Source organism: Miscanthus floridulus, chromosome 17 (genome assembly GCF_019320115.1).
Source record: "Miscanthus floridulus cultivar M001 chromosome 17, ASM1932011v1, whole genome shotgun sequence".
NCBI classification, from domain to species: Eukaryota; Viridiplantae; Streptophyta; class Magnoliopsida; order Poales; family Poaceae; genus Miscanthus; species Miscanthus floridulus.
This window is the reverse complement of record NC_089596.1, coordinates 101,575,775-101,594,304: the sequence shown is the minus strand read 5'-3', so window position 1 is coordinate 101,594,304 and position 18,530 is coordinate 101,575,775. Positions and strand designations below refer to the sequence as shown.

The 18,530-nt window shown below is 49.1% G+C and overlaps 1 protein-coding gene across 1 annotated transcript; it reads left to right on the top strand.

The window, feature by feature from the left end:
• Nucleotides 1-15,216: 15,216 nt before the first annotated feature.
• Nucleotides 15,217-16,737, top strand: LOC136516097 (mitogen-activated protein kinase kinase kinase 18-like). The gene has a single exon (XM_066509494.1). It carries the CDS (start codon nt 15,355-15,357, stop codon nt 16,735-16,737), a length of 1,383 nt encoding a protein of 460 aa, XP_066365591.1. The 5' UTR covers nt 15,217-15,354.
• Nucleotides 16,738-18,530: the final 1,793 nt, after the last annotated feature.

Sequence of the window (18,530 nt, the reverse complement as noted above, 5' to 3'; positions counted from 1 at the left end):
CCGTAGATGAGGGCAGCCCTCCTACCATCCCTCCCGAGCCAATTCACGCGCACTACTAGCTTCGCCTTGCCTCCCTCTCCATCTTGCGCACGCCAGTGGAACCACTACCGCATCCCTATCACCGCTGGCGTGACCGCGCCATCGAGGTGCGTCGCTGCATGGCTCGGCCGCACGTGGCCATACCTCCTCTGCCATCCTCCACCACAATCGTCACCTCGGCTAGGTCTATGGTAGTCTACTGATGCTCCCTCGCTAGCCAGTTAGGTTCTTAGGTGATCTGGTTCATTGGGGCAGCTACGCCACCATCGTGGATGGCCACGCGTCGCTATAGCTCGCTCCAGCATGTCTCGCCACCTCGCGTTGCTGCTTGGTCTAGGCGGTTGGACCGTAGTCGAAGGTCGGCCCGACCAATGGGCTAGCGTGAGCCTCTGCTGGCCGGCACGGTCGTGCTGGGTCACCGTCCACCGTGCCACCGTGCACTAAGCCGCCGATGATGCGTGCGGGTGAATTAGGGAAATGATGGGGGGTTAAGTGATAAGGTCTGAGAGAGAGGAAAATAGTGTTAGCACTCTGTTGTGATTTGGGAGAAGTGTGAGGTCTCTTTTGCAAATGCGCCAACACGCGCGGGACTCCCCTGCCTCAGGCCAACCTCGCGTGGCCCACGCCAGCGAGCCGCTGCACACGCGCTGGGCCACGCAGGCCGCGCGTGTGGGCCGCGCGGGAGATTTACTTTTCGTTTTCCTAAGGAATGAGAAAAAGTTTTCTAATTTAATTTCTAAGCTGATCTTTGGTAATTAATATAAAATCATGTAGGTGTCCAAAAATTATAAAATAAATTTTGTTAGGTTTCTAAAATTGCGCTCTATCTGTTGGTGTATTTAGCTCATGTTTATATGTATTGACATTAGGAGCTATTAAATCATTTGAGAATGCTTAATAATATTAAGTTAATTATTGTAGGAAATTTTGTGGTGAATTGATGATAGTTTTGATCCTAAAATTTTTACAGCAGTTTCATTGTTTCGAGTTCTCCCTTAGGGTGTGCTCGACGGAACTGTCCGATGTAGCTCACTTTCGAGGTGCTTAGTGTCTAGTGGAAGACAAGAGCCTCCGAAAACGTGTTATTTTGGGCGGTTCTACCACAGGTGGTATTAGAGCCAATAATAAGTCTATGAGTTCAAAACTCTTTTCAAAACCTAAAATTTGACCAACAAAAACTTTGTGAAAAGCAGGATGCGATAAATTACGTAAATAAGTATAAGTCCTAGTAATATGGTCTATCTAGGATAGTGGCACTGGTTTTATCTAATCAATCTTCTGCAGGTACACTAACTTATGCTGTGTAGGAATCATTTAGCGTACGGAAAGTGAGTGTGCGTTGTGCCGAAAATTATATACGAATGCCGCTATATTCCAGCTTGAGCGAACGAATAGGTTTATCCATGCATCATGAAAAGAGAATCTTACTTAAACTAAACTCCCCCACACATATAATTTTGGGTAGTAAATTGATAGGATAATAAATAAAGAGAAAGGCTTTAACTCTTAAGGAAAAGTTCTCGCTTGTAATCATTTATTGGGCCTTATCATCTCTCTAGACGTTTTGTTTCTAAATATGGAGGCCTGGTCCCTAACGGTAGGTTCCTATCTGTATACAGATAAACCTGAGGTTTGGTCGTGGGAGCACCAGTGCTAGGACAGGCCATGGTCCTAGTGAAGACCAGGACGAAAATGGTCATGGCAATGCCAACGGTGAGAGCCATAAGGCCCCACTCCTTGGTCCTCCTCTGCCACCACCATCACCTCCAATGACCTATGCTGAGATAATGACTGAGATGTTGGATGCTAGTCGCGAGTCAGCCCATGCCCTAGAGATGCTAGCACAAGCTATTGGTGGCTTCGTCCGTGGAGGCCTCGGTGGCAATGGCAGGAACAAGGGTGGTGCCCATGGTCCCAAGAGACCTTATTCCTATCAGGACTTCTTGGGGACACCTGCCTATGTTCACGTCGACTGTTGAGCCTCTGGACATGGAGCATTGGCTTCATATTTGGAGCAAAAGTTTTAACTGCTCAATGTGACTGACGAGCAGAAGGTGTGTTTTGCCAGACAATAGCTTCTGGGATCTTTTGGTGCTTGGTGGGACACTTTCAATGCCATGCAGCCTGTGGATCACCATGTGACTTGGCGGGAGTTTACCACTACTTTTCGTCAGTACTATATTCCTGCTAGTTTGCTGAATAGGAAGTTGTTCGAGTTTCTAGAGCTGAAGCAAGGAAACATAACTGTGATAGAGTATGTGAACAAGTTCAACCATATTGCACAGTATGTAGGGACTCATGTGGATACTGATGAGAAGAAGATGGACCATTTCAATCGTGGTCTCTCTTGCATCTTGCAAGAGAAGCTATATATAGGGGGCTATTAGACCTTTGGTGCTTTGATAAATGCTGCCATTTCTATGGAGGGATTTCAGCATGACTCTCAGGCTGAGTGGAAGCACAAGCGGGTGATCACTGGGTCTTCTAGTCACCCACAATCTCAGAAGGTACAGGTTGTGAGGAGGGTGTCCTATCACTCTCTAGGTGGACAGTCGTCTCGCCAGACTCACCAGGCACCTCTCACTCAGTACCATGCTCCTACTCAGTAGGTGCAGCAAGCCTCAGGGACAGCAGGTTCCACCTCGTCAGGGATAGGGGAACAAGTCGGGTGCTTGTTTCAAGTGTGGTAAGGAAGGCCACTATGCCCAAGAGTGCCCTTAGAATTAGCCTCCCCAGTCTTTTTAGCCTTTAGCCAACTCTCATTTGGTCAAGAGGACTATCATCAGGAAGAAGGTGCCCGTGAGCCGCTCAGGATAGGTTAACTTCACTGAGGCTAAGGAGATCCCATAGGGAGAGCCTGTGATGGCTGGTATGTTCACCATTGATTCTCACCCAGCATATGTATTGTTTGATTCTGGTGCATCACATTCATTCATGAGTATGTGATTTGCACAAAGGTACAATATATCTACTACGGCTATTCCTATTACCTATAGAATCAGAACTCGGGTGCACAGTTGTGCGTTAAAACTCACACGGACATAGTGAGACTAGTGCTTGAAACTCACTCTTATCATCTCTAGCTCATGGTATTGCCTGGTCAAGGCATAGATGCAATTCTAGGAATAAACTGGTTGAGAAACTATGTGGTAGTCTTGAACCTTAGATAAAGAATTGTTGAATTGAAGCTTCCTTCTTCTAAGAATAGAATGTCTCTCCTTATGTCTTCAGTTTCCACCCTACCAGTTGTTCCTCATGCTGAAGCTTCTTCTGACCTTGCTTCTATTCCTGTGGTCTATGATTTTCTGGATGTCTTTTCCCGAGGATCTACCTAGGTTACCACTGGATTAGGATGTGGAGTTTGCCATTGAGTTAGAACCTAGTACTGCTCCTATTTCATGGTGTCCCTACCACATGGCTCCAAAGGAACTGGCTGAGATGAAGAAACAGTTAGAAGAATTGTTGGAAAAGGGATTCATCCATCTAAGTTCTTCACCATGGGGTGTCCAGCTATTTTTATGAAGAAGGATGGCACTCTTTGGATGTGTGTGGATTATCGCCCTCTCAATGCGGTAACCATTAAGAATAAGTATCATTTACCTTGTATTGATACTTTGTTCGATCAATTGGCGGGTGTCAAGGTATTTTCAAAGATTGATCTTCGTTCTGGGTATATACCAAAGATAGCTTTCTCTACTAGGTATGGGCTCTATAAAACCTAGTTATGTCTTTTAGTCTCACCAATGCTCCTACATTCTTCATGTATCTTATGAATTCAGTCTTCATGCCAGAGTTAGATAAGTTTATAGTGGTGTTCATTGATGACATATTGATATATTCTAAGAAAAATGAAGAGCATGAACAACATCTTCGCATAGTCCTAACTCGATTGTAGGAACACAAGCTGTATGCCAAATTCAGCAAGTGTGAGTTGTGGTTGGATCGAGTATAGTTCTTGGGACATGTCCTAACACCTAAAGGCGTCTCTATGGATCCTGGCAAGGTGTAGAATGTGTTAAATTGGAAATCTCCAAAGTTAGTGCATCAGATTCATCAGTTCCTTGGTCTTGCTGGTTATTATCGGTGCTTCATCCTTGAGTTCTCCAAAATAGCTCAACCAATGACCAAGTTGATCCAAAAGGATGTCAAGTTTGTATGGAGTTCGACTTGTGAAGAAACTTTCCAAGCCCTGAAGAAGTATCTTACCTCTGCTCCTATTCTTGCCCAACCAGATATTGATAGGCTGTTTGATGTGTATTGTTATGCCTCTAGGACTGGACTAGGATGTGTGCTTATGCAAGGTGAACGTGTGATCGCTTATGCTTCACGTCAGCTGAAAAAGCATGAATTGAATTACCCCACCCATGATTTAGAGTTGGTTGTAGTTGTGCACGCTCTAAAAATTTAGAGACATTACTTGTTGGGAAATTAAGTGCATATCTACACGGATCACAAGAGTCTCAAATATATTTTCACTCAATCTGAGCTGAACATGAGACAATGGAGGTGGCTTGAGTTAGTCAAAGATTATAACTTAGAAGTTCATTATTACCCTGGAAAAGCTAATGTGGTAGCTGATGCCTTAAGTCAGAAGTTGCATCAAGTTGATGAAGAATCTTTTTCCCTCACCCATTCAGAAGTGTTAGCCCATATTGCTCTAGTCTTGAATTTACTTGAACAAATTATTATAGAGCAAAGGTAAAATGCTTTGGGAATTCCGCATATCAAGAAGTTAATTACCGAAGGGCTTAGTCCTTATTTCAATATTGATGATTAAGGTGTGGTGAAGTTCAAGGACTGATTGGTGGTTCCCTCAAGTGATGAGCTTAGGAGAAAAATTTTGGATGAAGCCTATGACTCCAAATCATCCATTCATCCGAGAAGTAACAAGATGTATCATGATTTGTGTCACTTGTATTGGTGGCCAAATATGAAACATGATATTACCAAATACATCTCAGAATGTGACATTTGTGGAAGGGTTAAGGCGGACCATATGCATACGCCTGGATTTTTACAGCCCTTGCCTATCCCTGTTTGGAAATGGGAGGATATTTCTATGGACTTTGTTGTGGGTTTGCCCCACACAGCAAAGGGGTATGACTCTATTTGGGTCATTGTGGATCGCCTCACCAAGTTCGCTCATTTCCTCTTGGTGGATACAAGGTATTCAACCAAGGAGTATGTCAGGTTGTATTTTGATTGGGTTGTGACCCTACATGGAATTCCTCTTACCATTGTTTTTGATAGAGGGCTAGTCTTTGTCTCTCATTTCTGAGAGCAACTCCATAAATGTCTTGGTACTCATTTCCTCAGAAGTTCAGCTTATCACCCGCAAACTAACGGTCAGACAGAAAGGGTCAATCAAGTACTTGAAGACATGTTGAGAGCTTGTGCCATTTCTTATCTAGAAAAATGGGACAAATGCTTGACTTTAGCTGAGTTTTCCTATAACAATAGCTATCAAGAGAGCATTCAAATGGCACCTTTTGAGGCTTTGTATAGCAAGAAATGTAGGACACATCTTAACTAGGTTGAAGTGGGTCATCATGGTTACTTTGGACCTGATTTCATAAAGAAAGCAAGAGAGTAGGTCAGTGTTATTCAGAGTCATTTGAAAGTGGCTCAAAATCGGCAGAAAGCTTATGCGGACAAGAGGAGAAGGCCCTTCTAGTTTGAAGTTGGTGACCATGTGTACCTAAAGGTATCCCCGATAAGAGGTGTGCATCAGTTTGGAGTCCATTGGAAGTTAGCTCCTCGTTATGTTTGACCTTATAAAATTTTGGAGCGGTGTGGTTTTGTTGCTTACCGTCTCCAACTCCTGGATATTTTGTCAGCAGCCCATAATGTATTCCATGTTTCCTAGTTAACAAAGTGTCTGAGGGTTCTCGATGAAGTGGTGGAAATTGAAGGACTCCCTCTTCAATCTGATCTTTCTTATATTGAGCACCATGTCAAAATCTTGGATGAAAAAGAGAGAGTCACTAGGAACAAAGTGGTAAAATTTTATAAAGTCCAATGACAAAATCATTCAGAGGACGAAGCAACTTGGGAACATGAGAATTATATTCTAGAGCATTATCCCCATCTCCTTTCTAGTTCACCAAAGTAATTATATAAATTGAAATTTATCTCTTATCTCTTTCCCACACTAGGCACACACATGAAATCTCGGGACGAGATTTTGATTAAGGGGGGTAGAGCTATAACACCCTCGGTGTTACGTCCAAAACAAACTACTAAATCATGTCATGAGCATCATGTTTATGCGATAATGTATGTGATGGAATGTGCAGATAACATTTTTGTAACTTTAGATGATCAATAAAAATATTAAATGATAAGCTATTCCATAACTCATATGTATCAAGTAGGGTTTAAAACTAATTTTTATTGAACAAAAATGCTATAGAACATATATGTGGCGCTAAATAAAGCTTGGAATATGAACTTTGTAGATGACAATGAAATACTTGCCGTGAAAAAATAACAGTGCTAGCCAACATTTCTAATAGCCTAGAAATGCAATTTGGAATCAAGTTCATCTCAAAAATTTAGAATATTTTCAAGTATGTTGACAGCTAGATAATGCAATGTTTGGTGATTTATTTTGTTAAATCAAGTTAGGAGCTGGTGTCGTGTTTTAGCTCGGGTTGGTAGCCTTATGTCCCCTCTGGAGCATGGTGAAGATGGTTTAGGTTCTAGAGCAACCGCTTAGTTTTTATAGGCACTTTAAAATTCATGCACGACGTGATTTTGGGCTAGTTCACCGGGTGAGCACGATCACCACGTCTCGGGGGCGCGACGTCGCCATGCCTACTCGCTCGGCGCGCGCACACGCGTTGCCTCGTTCGACCATGGATGAGGGCGGCCCTCCTACCGTCCCTCTCGAGCCAATTCACCTGCATCACTAGCTTCTCCTTGCCTCCCTCTCCACCTTGCGCATGCTAGTGGAACCACTACCGCCTCCCCGTCACCACTGACACGACCGCACCACCATGGTACACCGCCGCACGGCTCGGCAGCACATGGCCACACCTCCTCCGCCATCCTCCATCCCAACCATCAACTTGGCTAGCTCCATGGTAGTCTATTAATGCTCCCTCACTAGCCAGTTAAATTATTAGGTGCTCTGGTTCGTCGAGGCAGCCACGCCACCATCGCGGAAGGTCACGCGTCGCTGTAGCTCTCCCCAGTGTGTCCTGCCGCCTCGCGTTGCTGCTTGGTGTAGGCGGTTGGATCGTAGCCGAAGGTCGGCCCAATTGATGGGCCAGTGCGAGCCTCTGGTGGACGGCGTAGTCGTGCTGAGTCACCGTCCGCTGTGCCACCGTGCACTGAGGTGCCGGGGGTGCGCGCGGGTGAATTAGGGAAAGTAGGGGGGTTAAGTGAGAAGATCTAAGAGAGAGGGGAAATAGTGTTAGCACTTAGTTGTGATTTGGGAGAAGTGCGATGCCTCTTTTGTAAAACCGCCAACGCGCGCGGGACTCCCTCGCCGTGGGTCGGCCTCGCGTGGGCCGCGCCAGCGGGCTGATGCGCTCGCTAGGTCACGCGGACCGCGCATGTGGGCCACGCAGGAGATTCACGTTTTGTTTTCCTAAGGAATTAGAAATAGTTTTCTAGTTTAATTTCTAAGCTGATATTTGATAATTAATACAAAATCATGTAGGTGTCCAAAAATTGTGAAACAAATTTTGTTAGGTTCCTAAAATTATGCTCTATCTGTTGGTGTATTTAGTTCATGTTTATATGTGTTGACATTAGGAGCTCTTAAATCATTTGATAATGCTTAATAATATTAAGTTAATTATTGTAGAATTTTTGTGGTGAATTGATGATAGTTTTGATCCTGAAATTTTTACAGCAGTTTCATTATATTATTATGTGCTCATTGTAATTTTTGTAGCCTTAGAATAGACTAAGCATTAGGGTAGTTAAATGCTTTTTGTTTCAATATACATTAAATCACTAGTAGAAATAAAGATATATCCTTAAATTGCCAAGCTAAGAGTTTGTTAGTTGAACCCAACACTTTGCTTGATGAAAATGATAGTTAGCTTAGTATCTTAGCCATTAGAGCTATCTTAGTAGCTTAGTATGTGTATTCTTATTTTAAGGGTTGTTGTTGCCTAAATGCTAAGTGTTGCATCATCATCGCATGCATGTAGAGAACAAGTTGGCAGAGATTGTGACCACCGACGATCACAAGTTTGAGGAGATCGTTGAGGAGTACGAGAAAAAGATTCTTGTGCAGGAGGAGGTCCCAAAGCCGCCACTGACTGACTCAGCTGACACCGCGTCTGCCTAAGGCAAGCCTCGGTGCATAACCTCTATTTTATAATTCATCGTATATATGTGTTGTGCATTTATGTTATAGAAATTTTATGGAAACCACATGCATAGATATACCTGTCCTAAGAGTCTTACTAGTGTAGGTTCGAGTAGATGCTATGCTTAGGTCATTGGTAGCGTGAGTAACCTACTGTTGCTCACAATAGGGGATTATTATTACTCTCATAATAAAATAATGAAAGAAAAAATAGAGACAGGGCAGAGATATGATATGTGTATTGGTGGATGTAACAGATTATGTCCCACGGCCAACGGGGCTTAGTTTGGTTATACTATTTCCTTGTTGTGTCGATTAAGGATCGTCCGTTGCTATGAATGGTAGTCAGGTCATAGACTTATTATCCTGATCACATACTTGCTTATTGGAGCGGGAATGCTCGTTATGCTCTTGTCGTGGGTCTCAAGTGTGGGGCTTAGAGTACAAGTTTAGATGGGGACCTAGACCCCATGACAGGAGTGAAATAGGTTTGTCTTATTTGTGCCTAGGGTACAAACAGAGCATGTGTTTTAGGGTACCCAGCTGGAATATATTGGTTCGTGAATCGTCATTTCCTTGAGATGGTACGACTTGGCTATGGTCTAGCACCGTAGTAAGAACTGAAAGATGAAAGATAGTGAAATAATTCTGATTGCTTTACCTTTGCTTGAAAGTAGAACAAGTGCTTACCTAGAATGGTTAGCTATGGAAGTAATCATGACTGCTAATAAAACTTGACTGTAAGTATGAACTATTAGTAATTCTTTCCGCAAATAAAAATAAAACAATAAACTCATATTGCCTATCATATCCTTGAGAGTCGAAAAAATTTTCCTACTAGTCGGGTAAGTCTTACGAGTACATTGTGTACTCAGGGTTTATTTTACCCCTATTACAGGTGCAGCTTGAGGAGTAGCTCTTGTATGGAGGATTCTTCTGGTGGGCACAGATGGATCCTTGTATCGTTTCTGCTAGATATTTATTTTTCATTCCGCTGTTTAATTATCGCACTCTAAACTCTGGTATTGTAATAAATAATTTCCAAGAACTCTTGTTGTATAAAATATACTAAGTATTGTAAGCTCGTACTCATTATTGAATTTTGGATATAATACGTGGATTGTTTCGAGTTCTTCCTTGGGGTGTGTTCGATGAACTGTCCGATGTAGCTTACTTTCGAGGTGCTTAGTGCCTAGTGGAAGATGAGCGCCTCTGAAAGCGTGTTATTTCGAGCGGTTCTGCCACACAGATGTCTGTGTGAATTATTTCTAAAATTCATACGCTTCATTTGACATCTTTCTTTATTTTTTAATATACTTTTCTTTTATGCAATCGATGCATTGTTCTAAATCTAAAAATTCTAATGACGTAAGAATTGATTTCTTAATCAATTGCTCTATTCTCCCCCTTGAAATATGGCCTAAATGATAGTGCTATTATTTCTATGATATATCATGAACCCTCTTCTACTTATTTCTTAGATAAGGAGGCATTCTCATTCTCAGTGCTCACAACATTCACATTCTCAGAAAGTAATAACAAATAAAGCTTATCTTGTCAGAAGGCAAGACCAACACACTTATTATTAAACACAATATGATATTTGCCATTACCAAAATGATAATCATATCTATCATCGTCTAGACGTGAAACACTTATCAAATTTCTATGTAAAGAGGGTACATAAATGACATCTGAAAGCTAAAGTACAAAACCATCATCTAATTCTAGAGAGATATCTCCAATGGCTTCAACTTCAGCTTTAACTCTATTTGCTACTTTAATTCTTTTTTCTCCTCTTTGCAGGGTCCTTCTCGTATGGAATCCCTGTAACAAATTTGCAACATGAATAGTTGCACCTGAGTCAATCCACTAAGTAGATTTTGAATAACTTAAATAAAATGACTCATCTATGAATGTAATAATGTCCTCACCTCTCTTCAAAAGACTTTTCAGGAAATCTGGACAGTATTTCTAGTAATGTCCATGCTTCTTGCACCATTTGCATTGATCCTTGTCAACTTGGACATTGTTGTTCTTCTAATGGTGATCATTCTAAGAGGCTTTTCCCTTGAGGTTTGGTATTCTTGTTAAAGTTCTTCTTTGTTATAGTCCTCCACATGGTTAGCAGAGTCACCATATGAGCTTTTAAGCCTCTCCTCTTCTTGCACACACATGACAATGATCTTCTCAATGTCACATTTATCGGGTTGTATGTTGTAATTAACAACAAAAGTTTCATACTCTTTAGGCAAAGAAACAAAAACCAAATGAATCAGGAACTCATCTTTTAGCGCCAAATCCATTGGCTTGAGCTTGGATGTCGTGTTGGTCATCTTCAATATGTGCTCTCTTATCTCCCCACCAGGATATTTCTTATTGAATAACTACTTGATCAGGGTGCTTGCATAAGCCTTTGAAGAGCTAGTAAATTGACTCTCCACTTTTTTTTGAGATACTCGGCGGCGATGTCACAATCTAGGATTGATCCCTTATTGCATCTGAAATAGTGGACTTAGCCACCATCAAGCAGTTGCAGTTCGAAATGTCCCACTTCTTACGATCAAGATCGTATTTCATTCTCACGTCTACATGATCTCGCTATCGAGCAGTGAAATTAGCATCAGTTTCATTCTCTGCCCTCACCGGGTCCACTAGCTCAGTAGGACGCGGAGAGGTAAGTTCTAAGTCATTCTCAGACAATGCAAATGCCAATTCATACTTCTCTCACCATACATGATAGTTGCCCCCCTCAAGAGGCGTAATGTGCGACATGAACGCCATAGGGTTGAGTCCTGAAAACAGCGTCAGAGATAGTGAGAAAACATGATATAATAATTACATGCCTTAATTTAATGTTAATCAAAATTAAAACATACAACATTCTTCTACATTAATTCTACATCACCATTGGGCAGAAATATAATTAATGCATCAAATCTCATGGACAAAATTATAATTATGCTATTATCAATGTTAGTCAGAAAAATAGCAATATCATAAATTACCTTAAATAAATATAACTACTCCTCGAATTTAAATTTTCTCGTTGGTTCCAATTAAAATTAGAGGATAAATATAATAATAATTTACTGAACCAAAAAATAATTGTTCTTCAAATTAAATCCTCCTATTTGTTCAAATTTAATTAGAAGATAATAAGCATTAACTTCGCAGCGAAAACATGAAAGATAATCTTAAAATCAATATTATCAAAAGCATTTCTTTGTGCTTGACTACTCTCCCAATAAATTCTTGTGAGGGTTCAAATTTAAAAAGAGATACTAACTCAAAACTTAACGAAATTCATCAAAAGAATGCTTCTGGAAAGGATAGAACTTAAAATTAGCGTTTACTATTTATTTGGCCCGGCCTGGGGAACACAATCCGTGGCCCATTCCGTAATAGCGGTGCACGGCCCAGCGAAAACACGGTGGCCCAGCGGCAAAACTCGGCCCAACAGCCTGCTTCGCGCGTCCGCTCCCCCGCGCCCAGGCCATAACCTGGGCCTGGGCCGGGAATCTCTTCGCCCGCCTGGGCCTAAAGCCGGGCCGAGTGCTGTCAACCGTCGGATCCGATCCGACGGTTCTCTGTGCGCTTCGGCGGAACAAAAACCTCTCCCCGGTTGCTCCTCCCGAACCCTAGAGCATTTGCTTTCTCCCTCCCCTTGCTTCCTTCTCAGTGCCGCACCGAGTGAGGAGAGCATCAGGGGCGGCCGTCCATGGCGGCCGGAGGAGAGATAGCGCCGCCGCCGCAGGCCCCCTTGCCAGCACGCGCATTCGCCCGAGGGTGGGTGCGCCGCCGTCGAGCGGCCTTGCGTTGGTACCCTGAGCCCGAGCTACTATGGCTTCACTCTTTGCCCGATGGCGCGTGGCTCGCCTCGTTCTCCCGCGTGGCGGTGGGGCTTTCTTCCCTCGCGACGGCGGTGCGACGGCGGTGGAGGAGCCCTGGTCACTAGATCGGATTGGGTTTTGTCGTTGGGTGTGGCGGTTCACGGTGAACCTCGTATTGAGAGCCGTCGGTCCCTCACCTCTCTTTATAGCGCAGTGCGATGGGGCCCACCAACCATGTAGGGTTGGACGCCCCTGATCAGAACACGAGGTCAAGACCCAACTCAGCTGTCGGGCCGAGCACACTAACACAAGCAACTCAGCCATCACCTCCGTACGCGCGCTTTTGGCCGGCTTCGTGGGCGTCACTCTCTTATCTGCACGGAGATCTCCTCGGTTCGGCGAGATCAGACCGGACGCACGACCTCCGATCCCGTATCACCTTCACAACCGGCGAGATCAACAACCTTCATGCTCGCACATCCGCGGCGTTTCGGTCAACCGGCAGATCGAAGATTTGCAAGTACATCGGCACTTTCTTTTCCTGGGACACAGACCACTCGAGAGGCGTCCAAACGGTTGACCTGCTGCGTACGGCCTTCACAAATCACAACTGGAGCTGGTCCAGCGAAAAGGATCCATCCGTTCGCCTTGTAGTCTGATACCCTGGCTGCCATTGGCGCGGGAAAAGGATCAAGCCACGGAAACGGAATGTGTAGTGGAACAACGGCACCGAGCTCAATCATGGAAGATTCGTTTTCGGTGCAATCATTAGACGATTTGGCATTTTTTTTAAAGTGTTAGAAACCCTCAATAAAGAACGTGATCATGGTTGACACTGTATATATGCGTCTCGGCTGTGTGACTTATTAGAGGAGTGGACCTTCGAACTCAAGACTTCGGCGTCGCAAAAAGGCAGGCGCGTCTCCGGATCGCCACAAAGCCGAAGTTCATGTGCACAAGCCGTACGAAACCCGCCGGTTTTTCTCCATCTTCGCGTCGCCAGATCTGACGCGTTTCCAGTGTTTCAGAGGCTGGCACGGCCGGGGGCGCCGCCGTCACGGGCAGTGGACACTGGACAGCCCACGCACGACGCAGCTCGTGGTGAAAGTGAAATCGAAGCATAACCGGTGTGCGCACGGCCACAATCCGTGTGCCGTGCCACCTTGGTCCTTGGGTCACTGGATTCTAAGTAGAGTATCATTCACCGTGCACGTACGAACGTCCTGATCCCAAGCACCGCCGACACGCCGCCGTCCACTCCGGAACGGTCGTTGGATTCCTGAATCGGACGGCCAGGCCGGTAGAAACGGCGCGGCCGGCCATACGCCCATACCGTCTGCTGCGGGTGGTGATCTGGAAGTAGATGGACGACGGCAAAAGCTGGGATTCTTACTTGGCTCGGGTGGGTGGAAATGGAGGTGAAGTGGCGTAGAATCAAGCGAGCTGGCCGGCGGAGGGGAAGAGCCAGGTGGGCCCGGGGCGGGCCGACGGCGCACTCTGGCAATGGCAGCCGCTGGAGAGGACTAGTGGAGCTGAGCTCACGCTGGCCAAGGAAGCAAAGCAACGCAACGCATCCGACGCGACCACACCGCACGCCACGAGCCGGCCATCCACACATCCCCCCACCCCCACCGTTCTGTGGCCCGCCCGCGCCGCAAAGCGCACGCCGCACGCATCCACCGCGCCGCTTTCGGTCGGCGCAGGGCATGGGCCCTGACGCCCTGTGGCCCCAGAGCGCGGGAGTCCCCACCACCACCACCTGGCCGCGCCCTCACGCGACGCCGCTCGCTGCGCCCGGCGTGGCCTGCGCCGGCCGCACGTCGCTCGCGTGCCAGTGTCATCTGCGCCGTCCGCCCGCCCGCACGTCGTTCCGCGGCGCTGAGACGCGACCGCCCGCCGGCGCGCGCAGCAGCAGCAGCATATGCAGCCGCGCCTGACGCCGGCTGTGTGTTTGCGCCTGCGTGAACGTGCCGCTGCGCCGCGGGGTGCATATGCACGGGAATATGCCTCCGCGGGACGGTGCGTATGCGTGTCGTTCGTTCCCTCGACGCTGCTGAGCTGAGGTGACAGATACTCGGCGGGATATTCTGTCAAACCCCGTCGTGGTGGTGGGGGGGGTGGGGGGGGGGGGGGGGGGGGGGGGGGAGGCGCTGCCGTTTCGGCCGCCCGCGTTGCGGCGTGGTTCAGGCGGAGCAACGACGACCGGCATGATTCACGGCCACGGACGAACACATGCATCAGTCAGTGCATGCACGGGACGAGTTTCGGTTAGTGTTCGTGAACGACACCGTACATCAGTACACGCATTTGAGTATTTGACCGCGACAGCAGCTTGGAATGGGAGCAATCGCGCGCCATCACCCGCAGTCTAGAGCGCGCGCGGGGGGGGGGGGGGGGGGGGGGGGGGGGGGGGGTTGCTGCGGCTGCTGCTGAGTGCTGACGCAGCCGCTGCGTCTGAGCTTGCGTTACAAAGAATGTTTTTTTCCTAAATGTGTAACGGAGGATTTGGTGGCCTGCTTTTTTTTCGTAAATGTTTAACGGAGGATTTCGTGGCTACACACCACAACTTTGCTGTGGACTTGTACAACGATACAGACAAGGGAGTGTGGAACGACCAACCGTGGCCCCCCCCGGCGGAGCAAAGCGCGCGTACAGGGTGCCTGCATGAACAGCGCCTTTCAGGTGCGCACGCGCTGACTTGGACAATGGATCGAAAATTCGACACGACGGTTTTCTGTTGTCACTCCAAAGAACACAACAGTGCACACCCGAGCGCCCAGACCACACCACGCCTTTTGGTGGCCTCCGACCCTCCGTATCCATCGATTTCCTCCTAATCTCCCCCAGCGCGCCGCGCTTTTGCCACACGCCAAACACCTTCCATGTTCTAAACTTGCAATCCTTACTAATCCCGGCCCCCAAGCACAAGCATCCTCCTCTATCTATCCCCTATATATATACATAAACGCACCTGGCACCAGCCACAAAAAGACTCAGCACGAGAGCAAAAAGGCCAGCTCCAGCTCGAGACAAGTCAAGGCCAACAGAAACAACAACCACCACAAACAACAGCAGGCACCGAACACCGAAGCAATAGCAAAGACGCACGCGAGAAACAAGAACAAGGCGGATCGCAATTCACAACAACTGCTGCGCATGGCGATGGCCGTGAGCGGGGGGAGGTGGACGCGGGTGCGGACGCTGGGCCGCGGCGCGTCGGGGGCGGAGGTGTTCCTGGCCGCCGACCACGATTCCGGGGAGCTGTTCGCGGTCAAGTCCGCGCCGGCGGCGTCGGCGGGCGCGGAGCTGCTGCGGCGGGAGCGGGGGCTCATGGCGGGGCTCCGCTCGCCGCACGTCGTCCCCTGCATCGGCGGCCGCGGCGGGCGCGACGGCTCGTACCAGCTCTTCCTCGAGTTCGCGCCGGGGGGCTCGCTGGCCGACGCCGTGGCCAGGAATGGCGGGCGCGGGCTCGACGAGCGAGCCGTCGCGGCGTACGCGGCCGACGTCGCCGCGGGCCTCGCGTACGTCCACGGGGCGGGGCTCGTGCACGGCGACGTCAAGCCGCGGAACGTCGTCATCGGCGGCGATGGCCGCGCCAAGCTCGCCGACTTCGGGTGCGCGAGGATGGCGGCCGACGGCGACGGGCCGATCGGCGGCACGCCTGCGTTCATGGCGCCGGAGGTGGCGCGCAGGGAGGCGCAGGGCCCGCCCGCCGACGTCTGGGCGCTCGGGTGCACCGTCATCGAGATGGCCACGGGACGCGCGCCCTGGGCCGGCGTGGACGACGTGCTCGCCGCGGTGCGCCTCATCGGGTACACGGACGCCGTTCCCGAGGTGCCCCGGTGGCTGTCCGCCGAGGCCAAGGACTTCCTGGGCAGGTGCCTGGCGCGGCGCCCCAGCGACCGGGCCACGGCGGCGCAGCTGCTGGAGCACCCGTTCATCGCCTCCGCCAGCGGCACCTCCGACTGCCGGGCGGCGCTGGACCTGGACGCCGCCAAGGGCAGGTGGGTGTCGCCCAAGAGCACGCTGGACGCGGCATTCTGGGAGTCCGACAGCTACGACGACGACCACGACGTGGTGTCGGCACAGAGCACCGCCGAGAGGATCGGGGCGCTGGCCTGCCCCGCTTCGGCGCTGCCGGACTGGGACTCCGACGAGGGCTGGATCGACGTGCTCTCTGCTCCCGCCGAAACATCGTCGTCCGACGCGACGAACGCGACAGCGGACGAGGACGTCCCTTGCATCGACGATGGCGGTGCCGGAAGCGAGGAAGAAGCGAGGGCAGAGGCCGCCGAGCCCCTCGACATTGACGTTGACGGCGCCCACAATGTAGGAGAAACCGACGCTTCACCTGATCACGAGTGGCATCTCCGTGTGAATTCACCCTGTGAAGGTGAAGTTCCATGTAAATTACTGTATGACACAAACAATGCAATGGATTTCGTTCTTGCCCCAATTTTGCTCTGTTCATCCCCACTCTGGATTTGCAGAAACTTTCTTCTTTTCTTTTTTCAAAATCCTCTCTTTCTGCGGTTTTAAAAAAAATCCTCACTTTCTGGCATAGAATCATTCCTGTTCGCTGCATCGAATTCACACGTAAAATTCACCGCTGCGCTCCGCGTACAGGTGTAAAACCGTGAGGGAAATACCAGTCGCTTTGCGCCGACCGCGTAGCCGTGACTGCGCGTGACTCAGTGACCCGGACGATGACGGGGAAGGGCACAAGAGCCCTGCCTACTAGAGGTCAATCTCCATTCACCGTGCTCGGCTCCGGTCGAGCTTCCCCAGCACGGCACGCACCGAAGGTTCCAAGGCGAGAGAGCCGCGTCGACACGGAAAAGCGCAGCGTCAGCGCGGACGCAGAAAGGGTCTCTGCCCGCACTGTCAAAAACCTTGAGAGCTCGGGCTCCGTAACCCGGGGGTCCAGGAACGGACCACGTGCGAGCCGCCGGCTGGCGACATTAAAAAATGGGGGCTAGCATACTAGCAGTACCAGCAGGGGTGCCCCTTTAAACCCTTATAAAAACTTTACACCCCATCACATCAAATATTTAAACACATATCTAAAGTATTAAATATATATTAAAAAAATAACTAATTACACAGATTACGGCTACTTTACTAGATAAATCTTTTAAGTTTAATTAGTTTATGATTTAACAATAAAGTGCTACAGTAACCCATGCGTCCGCTACGGCTTAGTTTGTTTTTTTTATTAGTATCAAACACTCTATACGATATCCCACGCAACATTCGACGTGACATCTCCCGACTTTACACTGATCTAGACACCACCTTACGAGTAAGCGTCGCGTTCGCGTCCTCTGGACTCCGGTTGCTTATCCCGGTGGGGATCCGTCAGGCTGGGGGCGACGAGGAGTGGAGACAGGGGATATGCTGCCGTGTGCCGTGGGTGCCGATCCACCCCGCCCGGCGGCCAGCGCTTCCCCTGCTTGCCTGCCAATGCACTGCGGACTCCTCGAACGCTTCTGGTTCAGGATAGCGTGTCGGTGCGGGATCAGGGAGGTGGCTCCCCTGGCCGCGCTGTAGGTTCTCACCCTTCACCGCTGTCCGCCTGTGCTTTCCAACGTTTCCAGACTGTGAAAGAGAGGGCGTTGGGCGTAGCTCACTAGCTCAGCTCAGTTGGTCCACACGGCACGTACAGCCGGTTGCCAGCCGTCTGATCACGCACGCAAGCGAAGCCAGCGATATGCTCGATGCGCTGCCTGCCTCAGCAATCCCCTCCGTCGCGGAGTAATCTTACCCAGCACAAGTGTGATGTTCGACGCGGACGCAGCGTTGGTTCGGATTTCTCAGGTCACTCGCCGGACGGATCCAACACCACGTGGCGCAAGATGGTTGGACGTCACGTCACATCACTGAAAAGGCGAAGAAACGCTGGGTCGAGTTCTGGATATCATGGTCGCCGCCGCGCCGCAGCAGGCTCGCCGCACTCGCACCGATTCGGGGACGGCGGTATGGGTAGTATCTTCCCAGGCGGCAACCGCGTCAGACTGAGCAGGCCCGGCATGGACGCACCGCGCGCGAGTACAAGTGGACGGCACCGCACCGAGCACACCGCACACCGCCGCACGTCTCTGAGTCGGACGGCGTCAGGCCGGGTGGGCCACGGTGCGAGGCCACGGTCCACGCACCGCCGTCCACGAGTGCCCGGCGGGCGTTACGCGGATATATACGGGATATATGGGATATGCATGTGCCGCCGCCGCCGCTGCCTCGCCCGTCCGTTGCCATCATCTGGTTGTCGTCAGCTCACCCGAGCAGAGCAGTAGAGGTAGAGCGACTGAGCGAGCCCGCGGCTTTTCTTCCGG